The sequence below is a fragment of the Sphaerodactylus townsendi genome, linkage group LG08 (assembly GCF_021028975.2).
Source record: "Sphaerodactylus townsendi isolate TG3544 linkage group LG08, MPM_Stown_v2.3, whole genome shotgun sequence".
NCBI lineage: Eukaryota > Metazoa > Chordata > Lepidosauria > Squamata > Sphaerodactylidae > Sphaerodactylus > Sphaerodactylus townsendi.
The window spans coordinates 110,545,231-110,559,718 of record NC_059432.1 but is presented as its reverse complement, the minus strand read 5'-3'; the positions used below and the strand labels follow the sequence as shown (position 1 = coordinate 110,559,718).

General features: G+C 50.2%; 1 protein-coding gene across 1 annotated transcript in view; it reads left to right on the top strand.

Moving 5' to 3' along the window:
• The first annotated feature begins 375 nt into the window (after window positions 1-375).
• PRSS56 (serine protease 56) overlaps window positions 376-14,488 on the top strand; it is a 33,991-nt gene continuing 19,878 nt past the window's right edge. The window contains exons 1-7 of the mRNA XM_048504858.1: window positions 376-586; window positions 1,993-2,154; window positions 4,035-4,235; window positions 7,710-7,763; window positions 10,460-10,649; window positions 11,122-11,230; window positions 11,326-11,485. Coding sequence (XP_048360815.1) covers window positions 481-586; window positions 1,993-2,154; window positions 4,035-4,235; window positions 7,710-7,763; window positions 10,460-10,649; window positions 11,122-11,230; window positions 11,326-11,485 — 982 coding nt within the window. The 5' untranslated portion in view covers window positions 376-480. The remainder of the gene's footprint in view (window positions 587-1,992; window positions 2,155-4,034; window positions 4,236-7,709; window positions 7,764-10,459; window positions 10,650-11,121; window positions 11,231-11,325; window positions 11,486-14,488) is intronic.

Sequence of the window (14,488 nt, the reverse complement as noted above, 5' to 3'; positions counted from 1 at the left end):
AAAGCGTGAAAATGATCAAGCGAGGCGGGCCGCCTCTGATCATTAGGGGGCCTTTTGATAGTGCCGTGTTCTCGGGGTCCCGGGAACAATGGGCCCATTCAGCCAAGGGAAACAAGCCGACTTCCTTTGGCAGCGCAGGGGCCCAGGGCTGCTCTCGCCCCTAATGACGGCACAGCGGATCTCCCTACCTTGGGTTACACCTCCCTCTCCACAGACCTTCCCATCCCGATTGCCGGAGGCTGGCATCACCGATGGCCTTAATGAATTCAGCTGTTTGCGTGTGCCCCCCCATAAGCATGGGAACCTCAGTCCCCCCCACCCCCGTCCCTTCTGTATATATACAGCCTCCAAATTGGTCCACTTGTGTCTTGGCAGAGAAGCTGGTGGAACTGAGGGGGAAAGCAGAGGCTGTGTCCACCCCCTGTTCCAGAGGCTGTCGGCCAAAAGCTCGGAGAGGTGCCCCCCCAATTCTCCCCAGCCATGAATTCCCTGCCATTGTTCCTGCCGCTCACCTGCCTGGTGGAGCTGGTAGTTGCTGGGCCGCTGGGCAAGGAGCCGTACCCCATGCCGCCGAGTGTTTTGCAAGGTAAGATAACTGTTAGCATTCTGGTTCTGGCCGCGTCACTGCGTGGCAGGCGCGTCGCACACCTATCGATTGCGAGGACAGAGGTGGGTACAAAGGTAGGGCATTTTTGATTGTGCTTCTGCAAGCCGGACTTCAGGGTTGCCAGCTCTGGGTTGAGAAATTCCTGGAGATTTGGGGGCAGAGCTGGGAGAGGGCAAGGGAGGAAGTGAGGAGGAGGAGTTTGGATTTATACCCTGCTTTTCTCAACTTTTAAGGAGTCCCAAAATGGCTTGTAAACTCCTTTCCCTTCCTCTCCCTGCAACAGACCCTGTATGAGGTAGGTGGGGCTGTGGGAGTTCTGAGAGAACCGTGACTAGCCCAAGATCACCCAGCAGGCTTCATGCGGAGGAGCGGGGAAACAAACCCTGTTCAGTGGATAAGAGTCCGCCACTCATGTGGAGGAGTGGGAAATCAGACCCGGTTTTCCGGATTAGAGTCCACCGCTCCAAACCGCTACACAGTGCTGTCTCTCAAGGTTGAAATGCCATAGAGTTCACCCTCCAAAGCAGTCATTTTATCCCCGGGGGAATGGATCTTGGTAGCCTAAATATAGGGTTGCCAACTACAAGATGAGAAATTCCTGGAGATTTGGGAACAGAGCGGGGAGGGGGGCGTTTTGCAGAGGGGAGGGACCTCACCGGGGTATAATAGAATAGAGTCCACCCTCCAAACTGCCATTTTTTCCAGAGGATCTGTCATGTGGAGAACTCCAGGACTTCCTGGAGGTTGGCAACTGTGCCGTCTCTTCACCTCCTTCTGTAGTATGATTGAAGCAGATCTGGGTATAGGCCCAGGCCCCGCACAGATTTCAACACTGTTCCACCCCCGTTGCACCTATCTGGAATTGTCTGCCGTCATCTCGCATAAAGATGCAAATCTCTCTCTGCGCATGCTTTGTGACCTTCTCGCGCAAAGGATAGTCGCCCCGTTGGCAATGGGAGACGGGGTGTTTTGCTCCCGCTCGCCAGAGGCCTGCGGCCAAACATTTCTGGGAAACGCTTGGTCTGGTGACAGAGATGAAGCTGAAAAGAAAAGAAAGAAAAGACGACGGGGACACGACTGGGCCCAACGGGGAGGTTGGCCGGAGCCTGACTGCTAGCTCCCAGAGCTATAACCACTTCTTCGCCGGCTTCCAAAGGCCTTGCACATCTTTGTTGGCAGCGTTTCCTCGGACAGCTCTTATGCAACGTGTTTGTATCCGGTCTCGACGGTGTCCCCGTGAGAGTTCAGAGCGACCTGGTGGTGGGAAACATGGCCACGGCACCTTTCCTCGGCCTCCAGCTTGAGGGTGCCACTACGGCCTGTCCTTTGCTCCCTCCGCTGTGTGTAACTGGGGCCCCCGCCCTGTCTCTTTCCTGTTTCTCCAGCGCTATCCAGCCGGGGCACGCTGGTGCTGGAGGCCGCCATGAAAAGCGCGCTGCTGGCCCTGGAGCGAGCATTGGCCGAGCATTCGCGGCAGCTGCAGGAATGCGACGACTGCGTGCCCTGCCTCTTCGTGGACTGCGGCAACCACACCAGGGAATGCACCTGTAAGTTCCTCCTGCTTCAGGTTACTGAATTTGGGCTGGGTAATTCTAGAAGGTTTGGGGGTGGAACAGAGAGAGGGCGGGGTTTGGGGAGGGGCTTTGGTGTGATATAATCCCATAGTATCTGCTTTCTGAAGTAGCCGTTTTGTCCGGGATACGAGCCTCTGTTATCTGGAGATCCGCCGTAGTTTCAAAAGACCTCCAGGACCCAGCGCGGTGTTGTGGTTAAGAGCAGGTGCACTGTCATCTGGAGAACCGGGTTTGATTCGCCGCTCTTCCACTTGAGCTGCGGAGGCTTATCTGGGCAACCAGATTAGCTTGTGCACTCCAACACATTTAAGCACAGTAAAAAAAAGTTTACGTGTAGGTATTCAAATGGCACACAGTACACTGCCACTAAGGTAGGGATGTTGTACATCAAAAAAGTGACGTTTTTAACACTGCATTACATCATTAGATTTTCTTCTTGCCCGGATCACTTACAAATCCAGAGTAATTAAGTTTCTAACATCCATAAAAATGTAGCTTTCTTACTAAAATGCAAGAATTAAAAAAAAAGTAGTGTCTAAACAAGACCAACAAAACAAACTGGAATGGAATTCTTCTCTCTTTCTCCCATAAGCTGCTGGGACTCCAACACCTGCCAGCTGGGCTAGTCAAAGTTCTTCGGAGCGCTCTCAGCCCCACCTACCTCACAGGGTGTTTGTTGTGAGGGGGGAAGTGCAAGGAGATTGTCAGCCCCTTTGAGTCTCCTGCAGGAGAGAAAGGGGGGATATAAATCCAAACTCTTCTTCTTCTACCTCACAGGGTGTTTGTTGTGAGGTGGGAAGGGCAAGGAGATTGGCAGCCCCTTTGAGTCTCCTGCAGGAGAGAAAGGGGGGTATAAATCCAAACTCTCTTCTTCTTAGCAACCCTTCTCCTGCCTCCATCAAGAAAATATACATCTTAGCATGGCTGTTGAGGCCAAGAGTGGTGGACTCTAATTTGGAGAACTAGGTTTGTTTTCCCGCTCCTGCACATGAAGCCTGCTGGGTAACCTTTGACCAGTTGCAGTTCTCTCAGAACTCTCTCAGGCCCACCTCCCTCTCTTGTGGGAAGAGGAAGGGAAGGAGTTTGTAAGCCGCTTTGAGGGGTTTTAAAGGTTGAGAGAAGCAGGGTATAAATTCAAACTTCTCTTCTTCAACACCTGGCTTGTGGCCGCTTGACTTACAAATGGGAGAAAATGGGGTTGTCAGCCTCCAGACGGGGCCTGGAGAGCTCGTGGAATGAAGAAGAAGAAGAAGAAGAAGAAGAAGAAGAAGAAGAAGAAGAAGAAGAAGAAGAAGAAGAAGAAGAAGAAGAAGAAGAGGAGGAGGAGGAGGAGGAGGAGGAGGAGGAGGAGTTTGGATTTATATCCCCCTTTCTCTCCTGTAGGAGACTCAAAGGGGCTTACAATCTCCTTTCTCCCCCCCCCAACAAGCACCCTGTGAGGTACGTGGGGCTGAGAGAGCTCCGAGAAGCTGTGACTAGCCCAAGGTCACCCAGCTGGCGTGTGTGGGAGTGCCCAGGCTAATCTGAATTCCCCAGAGAAGCCTCCACAGCTCAGGCGGCAGAGTGGGGAATCAAACCCGGTTCCTCCAGATTAGATACACGAGCTCTTAACCTCCTATGCCACTGCTGCTCCTGAAGCTGACCAGCATACTACAGAGACCAGGTTCCCTTGGAGAAAATGGCCACTTTGGAGGATAGACTCTGTGCCCACCTTCCCCAGGCTCCGCCCTCCAAAATCTCTGGGAACGTCCCAATCCAGAGTTGATGACAGCGATGCAACGTTCACTCTCTTGCTGAGCATGACTGCTTCCAAGGGCTGAGGTGGCTCTCTGTGCTGTTTCCTCTCCCTGCAGCCCCGGGGTCCCCGTCAGGCTCCCAGGCCGACTGTGAAGCTGTGTTGCAAGCCCAGGCTACCCCAGAGCAGCCTGCGAGGAACTGGGCCCTTAGCAAAGCCTGCGCTCCTTACCGGCATCTGTGTTCGGGCTGGGAACGGGGCTCCGCCGGCTGCCTCCGCCTGATGGCCGAACACTGCCAGCTACGCCTCCAGGAATGTCGTAAGTGACGCGCTGACGCGAGGTCGTTGAATTTTCTTACACCTCTCCCTCACATTGTCTGAGAGATCTGTGGCTGTCCCATCAATCGAAGAAGCTTGCTTGGTGGGTACACAAGAGAGGGTCTTATCAGTGGTGGCTCCATGGTTTATTGTTTGTTTATTTATTGCACTTATATTCTGCCATATCTCCAAAAGCTACAGGCCCCCTTCATTGCTGATGTTTAAGCATTTAGTTTTTTTTTGTTAAACTTATAGGCCGCCTTATCCCCGAGGGGCTTAAGGCGGCTCACAATATGGCTGTTCAATCGAACAGCAAATCAACAGCATAAAGCACTAAAACCATTAAAACCATTAGTTAATGCATTCCCTGCCTTTCCAAAACAACAACCCTATGAGGTAGGTTAGGCCGAGAGAATGTGATGGACCCGAGATTGCTGGCCAGCCTTGGCATGAATTGGGAAGCTACTCTGTAAAATTGGCCCTCCCATATAATGGGTCGATCGCAGAGCTGGAGCAAGGGAGAACTGCGCCCAGGATACGTGTGTGCCCTGCACCCCTGCCATGTCCCCGCCTGCCCCTGGAACACCCCTGCTCTGCCCCCACCCCTGCCCTGGCACCCACCCGGTGTAAGACCCCCCCTGTCCCCTCGGCGCTACGCCACTGGTCGATCGGCCTTCCTGTGTTATGGCCAGACGGTGTAAAAGCTGTAAATTTAACTCCATACCATAAACGATACCTAAAGAAATAACAAAAAACGACAGCCCGTGAATTAATTACGAAAATGTTTCCAATACCCAAGGAGATATATTGATGCCACTCACATCTGTAGTTTAAAGGAACAGAACTCAAGAAATTTCCACCCCTAGCAATCTAAGTGGGAAAAACGAACAAAATGTTCCCACGGCTGTCAACAAAGACTCAGAGATAGACAGCAATAAGTACAAACATGAAAATACAAATTGAATATGTATTGTCGAAGGCTTTCACGGCCGGAATCACTGGGGTGCTGTGTGGTTTCCGGGCTGTATGGCTGTGTTCTAGCAGCATTCTCTCCTGACGTTTCACCTGCATCCGTTGCTGGCATCTTCAGAGGATCTGATGGTAGGAATGGGAAGATATATACTCCACTTGCTTTCCATTCCTACCATCAGATCCTCTGAAGATGCCAGCCATAGATGCAGGCGAAACGTCAGGAGAGAATGCTGCTAGAACATGGCCATACAGCCTGGAAACCACACAGATCCTCTGAAGATGCAGCCACAGATGCAGGCGAAACGTCAGGAGAGAATGCTGCTAGAACACGGCCATACAGCCCGGAAACCACACAGCACCCCAAAAATTGAATAAACTAATGAAAGTAAGTTCAGTTGCACCAGACTTATCTTGGACGTGGACATTTCTTTAGTTCCTTTACAATATATATCTGAGCAGTGACCATACAGCTTCTTCGTTATCGGAAACATTTTTGCAACTCGTGTGCTGTAGTTCTTTTGTTATTTCTTGATGTATTGCTTATGATACAGACTTAAACTTATCAATTTTTATACTGTTAATCCGTGATGCCATTTCTACGTTTTTAATTCGTACTTTTCTGTACTTTCCCACCTTACCTCAAGTCAAGTCAAGTATTTATTGTTTGAGCCATTGGCTATAACAATACAAAAATACATGCAGTTAAAACAGTAACTTAGTTAAAACCTGTGATTGCTGTTCTTTGTAGAGTTGCCTGCTCTGCGTTTGGAAATACCTGGAGTTTTGGGACGGAGGCTAAAGAGAAAATGTTGACAGAGAGAAGTTTTTCTCTCTTTCTCACAATACTAGAACCAGGGGGCATCCATTGAAAATGCTGGAGGGAAGAATTAGGACTAATAAAAGGAAAAACTTCTTCACGCAACGTGTGATTGGTGTTTGGAATATGCTGCCCCAGGAGGTGGTGATGGCCACTAACCTGGATAGCTTTAAAAGGGGCTTGGACAGATTTATGGAGGAGAAGTCGATCTCTGGCTCCCAATCTTGATCCTCCTTGATCTCAGATTGCCAGTGCCTTAGCAGACCAGGTGCTCGGGAGCAGCAGCAGCAGCAGAAGGCCATTGCTTTCACATCCTGCATGTGAGCTCCCAAAGGCACCTGGTGGGCCACTGCGAGTAGCAGAGTGCTGGACTAGATGGACTCTGGTCTGATCCAGCAGGCTAGTTCTTATGTTCTTAAGAGGGCGGGATTTAGGGAACTGATCTTAATTGCCTGCAGATCAATTGGAATAGTGGGAGATTTCCAGGGGCCACCTGGAAATTGGCAGCCCTACATCTTTGTCTTCCTGGATCCTCATGACGGCTGGTAGAGGACTTGCACTAATAGTGGGAGATTTCCAGGGGCCACCTGGAAATTGGCAACCCTACATCTTTGTGTTCCCGGATCCTCATGACGGCAGGTAAAGGACTTGCACTAATAGTGGGAGATTTCCAGGGGCCACCTGGAAATTGGCAACCCTACATCTTTGTCTTCCTGGATCCTCATGACGGCTGGTAAAGGACTTGCACTAATAGTAGGAGATTTCCACGGGCCACCTGGAAATTGGCAACCCTACATCTTCCTGGATCCTTATGACGGCTGGTAAACAACTTGCACTAATAACACCCGAAGGGTCTACTCTCATGCAAAGGATCACACCATTTCCCTGCGTAGAGCTTGTCCGCACATGCAGAGTAATGCACTTTCAATCCACTTTCAATGCACTTTGGAGCCGGATTTTAGTGTGCGGAATAGCAAAACCCACTTGCAAACAATTGTGGATTGAAAGTGCATTATTCTGCATGTACAGAAAGGGCCACTGTGTGACGTACAGGGATCTGCACCAGCAGTTCTACTGGGAGATAGTTCAGAGTGCAGCCACATTTGGGTGTTCTTAAATGACAGTCGGGTTATCGGTTATCTAAATCCTCGGGTTTTTGCCACTGTTGAGCGTGTTCAGTGGTGGGATCCAAAAATTTCAGTAACAGGTTCCCCTGGTGGTGGGATTCAAACTGTGGCGTAGGGCCAATGGGGCTGGGCGGGGCACGACGGGGGCGTGGCCGGGCATTCCGGAGGCGGGGCATTCCTGGGCGGGGCTGTGGCAAGGACGCAGCCGCTGCGCCGGTCCTTGGGCGGGAAACGGATACACGCAGGCGCAGGCTGCCACAAACGCCAGTGCACCTCCTGCTAGACTGCTTCAAGTTCTGTGCGCTACTGCTGAGAGGAGGGGCGTAACTAAGGCAAAAACCACGTGGCAAAATCACCCATGAGTCACCCCCTCTCGGCACACACAAATAATGAGTAACCCACTCTCGGGAACCGGTGAGAACCGGCTGGATCCCACCTCTGAGCGTGTGGTTAGATGTGCTTCCTCCGAGTCCTGAGCTGACCCCAAGCCCCGGTACAAATGGCAACAGCCCTTGTAAGGAATGGCTCATCTAATAATCTCTCCCTTGTCCACTTATAGGGCTGGAAAGCGATATGGACTATTTGAATACAGTGGCTGACCAGTCTGTTCCAGGTGAGAATGGGTGACGGACTGGGGTTGCCGGCTCTGGGGCGGGAAATACCTGGAGATTTGGGAGGGCAGAGTTTGTGGAGGGGAGGGGACCTCATAATGCCATATAGTCCACCCTCAAAGCCGGCATTTTCTCCGGGATCTCTGTTACCTGGTCCCAACTGTGGGCGTTTCCCCACTTCGGAGCAGCAGTGGCGTAGGAGGTTAAGAGCTCGTGTATCTAATCTGGAGGAACTGGGTTCGATCCCCAGCTCTGCCGCCTGAGCTGTGGAGGCTTCTCTGGGGAATTCAGATTAGCCTGTGCACTCCCACACATGCCAGCTGGGTGACCTTGGGCGAGTCACAGCTTCTCGGAGCTCTCTCAGCCCCACCTACCTCATAGGGTGTTTGTTGTGAGTGGGGAAGGGCAAGGAGATTGTAAGCCCCTTTGAGCCTCCTGCAGGAGAGAAAGGGGGGATATAAATCCAAATTCTTCTTCTTCTTCTTCTACCTTTGCTGCTCTTTGCTGCGCGCTACTCTCAGCGCGCGGCATCTCTGGCGTGCACCTGGGCGTCCCCACGACCCCGTGCTCTGCACGACCCCGTGCTCGACACTGCTGCTCTCGCGCCCCCTCAGCACGTGGCATCCCTGGCGCTCCTCGAAATGGCGCCTTCTGATGACCCCGTGCTCTGCACGGGGTCATCAGAAGGCGCCATTTCGAGGAGCGCCAGGGATGCCACGTGCTGAGGGGGCACGAGAGCAGCAGTGTCGAGGCGGCTGCATTGTCGCCGCCCCTGTAGTGGGGAGTGCAGCTGGACCCCGCGCTACTTGAGGAGAGTAGCGCGGGGCTTAAGGTAAGTGGGGAAAGGGGGAAATTAGTGGTCATTGTGGGAGATCTTCTGAGAAGTTTCCAGCCACAACCTGGAGACTGGCAACCCTCGCGATTTCGTTCGTTTGATTCGTAACCGGCCCTTTCCTGAAAAGTCGGGCTGAAGCAAATCTCTCCCAGCTGCACCGCGAGGCAGGCAGACTGCGAAGCAACCCCTGAGGTCCCCGGCCGATCGAACCCGCTCCCGTTCAGATTCCGCCTGGTGTGCGTCACTGTTTTTCTCGGAGAGGCCAGACCTGCCCGCGTGCTCCAGCTGTGGCTTCTGGCAGCTTCCCTCAAGGGAAGAGGTCAGCGTCGGGTGCTGGCAATGCCTCTGGGCCCAGCGGGGAAAAAACACTGCCTCTCACTTGCCTTGTTTGTGGGGATTAGTCTTGACAGCAAGAAGAGCACAGGGAACACAGACACACACACACACACACACACACACACACACAGGAAATAGTCATGCTCCTTGTTTCTAACTCATTTCTGCTTCCAGGGTTCTGTCCCTATTTCAGGCCCAGATGTAGGATGCTAGCCCCTTCCGCACATGCAGAATAATGCACTTTCAATCCACGTTCACAATTGTTTGCAAGTGGATTTTGCTCTTCCGCACCGTAAAGCCCAGCTGCAAAGTGCACTGAAAGTGGATTGAAAGTGCATTATTCTGCGTGTGCGGATGGGGCCAGTTTGGGTGGGGCTGTGCCATCCTCTCCCCTGATTTTTATTATTATTATTATTATTATTATTATTATTATTATTATTATTATTATTATTATTATTATTATTATTATTATTATTATTATTATTATTACTATTACTATTATTACTATTATTACTATTATTACTATTATTACTATTACTATTATTATTACTATTGTTGTTGTTGTTGTTATATTGATACAAAAACAGTTATACACAGCAAACAAGATAAATATGCTGGATTTTGTATTACATCACACGTCGGACACTTCCCAAGCATCTAGGACTGTGTGATGTATCGACGAATAATGCGTGCAGAGCCGAGTAGGGTGGCCTTTTGCAGCTGACATATGGTGATTTTGTCAGCGCCGATTGTTTTTAAGTGCCATCCAAGGTCTTTAGGCACTTTTGTAGTCTTTGTAGTTCAATCCTTAAATCCTCATATCGTGTAAGTTTTTCCAGTTGCTTCTCATCAATTCTATTATTATTATTATTATTATTATTCTTATTATTATTATTATTATTATTATTATTATTATTATTATTATTATTGATTTGATTTGATTTGATTTGATTTGATTTGATTTGATTTGATTTGATTTGATTTGATTTGATTGACCACACTACCCCCGAAGGGCTCAGGGCAGTGTACAACAAAACAACAACAAACATAATAAAACAAATCGAATAACCCCAGTTAAAAATACAAAACCTTAAAACTATAGCAGCAGCATCCTTCAATAAATAGTTAATAATTAATAATAAGAGACACCTGGCATCACACCCCAGTGGTCAGATCCTGGGAGTGGTCAAATTCTGGGAGGGGGCTGGCAGATGGTCAGATACACAGCCAGTGCACAGGGCAATAAGAGGGGCGGGCTCAGCGGCCGCCCCCCCCCAAAAGCCCGGTGGAGCAGCACAGTTTTGCAGGCCCTGCGGAACTCACCAAGGTCCCGCAGGGCCCTAACTGCTGGGGGAAGAACGTTCCACCAGGCAGGGGCCAGGGCAGTAAAGGCCCTGGCCCGTGTGGAGGCCAGCCGCATCATAGAGGGGCAGGGGGCCACCAGCAAGTTCGCCTCCGCTGAGCGAAGGGTGCGACCCGGGACGTATGGAGTGAGACTTTTGTTTTTGCTTTTGTTTCCCTCCCCAGGGGTGTGCGGGCGCCGTGGAGTGCCAGCTCCCAACGTGACGACGGTGCAGGGGAAGATAGTGGGCGGCCACAGAGCCTGGCACGGGGCGTGGCCCTGGCTGGTGTCGGTTCGACTCAACGAGGAGCTGATGTGTGGCGGGGTCCTGGTGGGGGAGCTCTGGGTGCTCACGGCGGCCCACTGCTTCGCCGGGTAAGGCCGGGATCCGGGCAAAGCAGCGGGGGCTTTGACTCTGCTCTGGTGGTGGAGAGGGAAGGTGGAAACAGTCTCCCTGTCAAGCCCCGACCCCCTTGATCCAGCATGGTGTAATGGTTAAGAGCAGGTGCACTCCAATCTGGAGAACCGGGTTTGATTCCTTGCTCTGCCTCTTGAGCTGGGGAGGTTTATCTGGGGAACCAGATTAGCTTGTGCACTCCAACACATGCCAGCTGGGTGACCTTGGGCTAGTCACAGTTCTTCGGAGCTCTCTCAGCCCTACCTACCTCACAGGGTGTTTGTTGTGGGGGGGGGAAGTGAAAGGAGATTGTAAGCCCCTTTGAGTCTCCTTACAGGAGAGAAAGGCCGCTTGATACGTTCATTTGGTAGACATTGGTGAGATCTGTTGTCCGCCTCACAAGGGCTGGAGGGAGCGGGGCTCACACACGGCGATCCTTTCCCCCTGCAGAAGCAGAAACGAGTTGGCGTGGTCGGTGGTTCTGGGCGATTACGACCTGACCAAGTCGGACGAAGGTGAGCGGGCAGTGCCTGTCAGTCGCATCCTCTCCCATCCCAAGGTGAGCGGGCGACACCCTCTTCCGGGAGTGGGACCACCCTTTCCCCTGGTGTGGTTGCCCCGGTTTTTCACCTTCCTTCTTTCCTCTTGGCACAGTTCAACCCCAAGACCTTTCACAACGATGTCGCGCTGCTGGAACTGAGCAGTCCGGTGGTCCCCTCTGCCTGGGTGACCCCAGTGTGCCTGCCGGATAGACCCGCGGACCCGGCTGTCGGGACACTGTGCAATATTGTTGGCTGGGGCTCAGTTTATGAAGGTAACCTCAGAAAAGGCCATCTACAGAGACGGGTGGCCAGAATTCATGGGGCATTCGTTTTGGCCTGCACAGTGCCAAGAGGCGGCAGTCAAGGCTTATACAATATCTAAAGCCAAACACTGCCTATCAGTTTATATTCTGTTCCAGATAAAGATGTTAAGAACATAAGAACATAAGAACAAGCCAGCTGGATTAGACCAGAGTTCATCTAGTCCAGCACTCTGCTACTCGCAGTGGCCCACCAGGTGCCTTTGGGAGCTCACGTGCAGGAGGTGAAAGCAATGGCCTTCTGCTGCTGCTGCTGCTCCCGAGCACCTGGTCTGCTAAGGCATTTGCAATCTCAGATCAAAGAGGATCAAGATTGGTAGCCATAGATTGACTTCTCCTCCATCAATCTGTCCAAGCCCCTTTTAAAGCTATCCAGGTTAGTGGCCATCACCACCTCCTGTGGCAGCATATTCCAAACACCAATCACACGTTGCGTGAAGTGTTTCCTTTTATTAGTCCTAATTCTTCCCCCCAGCATTTTCAATGGATGCCCCCTGGTTCTAGTATTGTGAGAAAGAGAGAAAAATTTCTCTCTGTCCACATTTTCTACCCCATGCATAATTTTATAGACTTCAATCATATCCCCCCTCAGCCGCCTCCTCTCCAAACTAAAGAGTCCCAAACGCTGCAGCCTCTCCTCATAAGGAAAGTGCTCCAGTCCCTCAATCATCCTCGTTGCCCTTCTCTGCACTTTTTCTATCTCCTCAATATCCTTTTTGAGATGTGGCGACCAGAACTGAACACAGGACTCCAAGTGCGGTCGCACCACTGCTTTATATAAGGGCATGACAATCCTTGCAGTTTTATTCTCAACTCCTTTCCTAATTATCCCCAGCATAGAGTTTGCCTTTTTCACAGCTGCCATGCATTGAGTTGACATTCCCATGGAACTATCAACCAAGACGCCCAAATCCCTTTCCTGGTCTGTGACTGATAGCACTGACCCCTGTAGCATGTATGTGAAGTTTGGATTCTTTGCTCCTATGTGCATCACTTTGCATTTTGCTACATTGAACTGCATTTGCCATTTCTGAGCCCACTCACCTAATTCATCAAGGTCCGCTTGGAGCTCTTTGCAATCCTTCGCGGTTCTCACCACCCTACATAATTTGGTAAAATTATGTTTGCTTGCTTGTTTTTGTTTGTTTGTTTGTTTGTTTAACCCCGAAGGGCTCTGGGTGGTGTACAACATAAAACCATACATAAAATCATCATACAGAGCTTCTATAAATATAATAAAAACAGCAGTTATCCTAAGATGGCATCCCACCTAAACCGAATTCTCCTAAAAAGCGGAGAGAGAGGCAGTGGGTCCAGATGGTATCAGGACCTATGGATCTTAATAATGGGTCTCGACAATATTAGGGACCCATGAACTGGGGGGTGGGGGTGGCACAACTCAGCGGCTGGTATCTCCAAAGGCCCGGCGGAACAACTCAGTCTTACAGGCCCTGCAGAAATCGCCAAGGTCCCACAGGGCCTGGACAGCTGGAGGGAGAGTGTTCCACCAGGCAGGGGCCAGAGCCGTGAAGGCTCATTTATTTCTTCGCCGCAGAACAAAGCATGCCGGACCTTCTTTGTTGTGGAATGCTCCGCCGGGGTCCTGGCGCCGACCTAGCCCTGCTCCCCACTCCCCCGCAAACATAATATAACATAAATGCTTGATATAAATGCTTTTATGTCAAAGCACTACCTTCAATAATGCAGAAAGCAATGGTTTTGACAAAGGCAGTGCGTAAAAAGGAATGCAAATTCTCGTTTCGTTCGGAAATATATTCTAAGGAAGAAGCATACAATTTTCTCAACCACTGCACCTCAGCTGACCGAACTAACATCTTTGTGTGGAACAGAATATTGCAATCTCCTCGTATTTACAGACCCAAGCATAAAATAGACTAGCATATGTGACAGGTGCTCTTTGGGATAAAGTACCTGAAAGGTCAAGAGATAGCTTAATGGGCCACTAAATAGAAAACTGCTAAATGTCAAAAACATACCGGTATATGCATTTATTACAAACTAAAATAGTCTACACTTGTAAAAGGCCTGTAATAGCTTACCTTATAAATACAATATCACAATTACAATACACCGAACAGATGCGTTTCAGCCAACTGGCCTTCCTCAGTGGTCAAAAATAATAAAGCATTACAGTTTTTAGCTACCTAATTCATTTGCTCCAGACTAGAAGAACTTCCTATGACTGAGGTATGATAAGATTTTTCCCTAGCAGAATTGGGCACAATCGGCACATTGTATTATACTCTTTAAGAGGAAATGACTTTGTGCGGGAGACCTTGGTGCCAATTTAGACAAATCTTCATTGGTCTCAATCACAAATAAGCGTTATAACTGCAGTTTGTGGTCTGGTAGCTAAACGCTGTGCTACTGGATTACTTTGGATAACTGACAAAGGCCAGTTGGCTGAAACGCGTCTATTTTTAAGAAGAAGAAGAAGAAGAAGAAGAAGAAGAAGAAGAAGAAGAAGAAGAAGAAGAAGAAGAAGAAGAAGAAGAAGAAGAAGAAGAAGAAGAAGAAGAAGAAGAAGAAGAAGAAGAAGAAGAAGAAGAAGGAGGAGGAGGAGTAGGAGGAGTAGGAGGAGTTTGGATTTATATCCCCCCTTTCTCTCCTGCAGGAGACTTAAAGGGGCTGACAATCTCCTTGCCCTTCCCCCCTCACAACAAACACCCTGTGAGGTAGGTGGGGCTGAGAGAGCTCAGAAGAGCTGTGACTCGCCCAAGGTCACCCAGCTGGCGTGTGTGGGAGTGTACAGGCTAATCTGAATTCCCCAGATAAACCTCCACAGCTCAGGCGGCAGAGCTGGGAATCAAACCCGGTTCCTCCAGATTAGATACATGAGCTCTTAACCTCCTACGCCACTGCTGCTCCTTTCTCAAAGGGTCAAAAAAGTGCACCATTTGACCCTTCTGTGTATTGTAATTGTGATATTGTGTC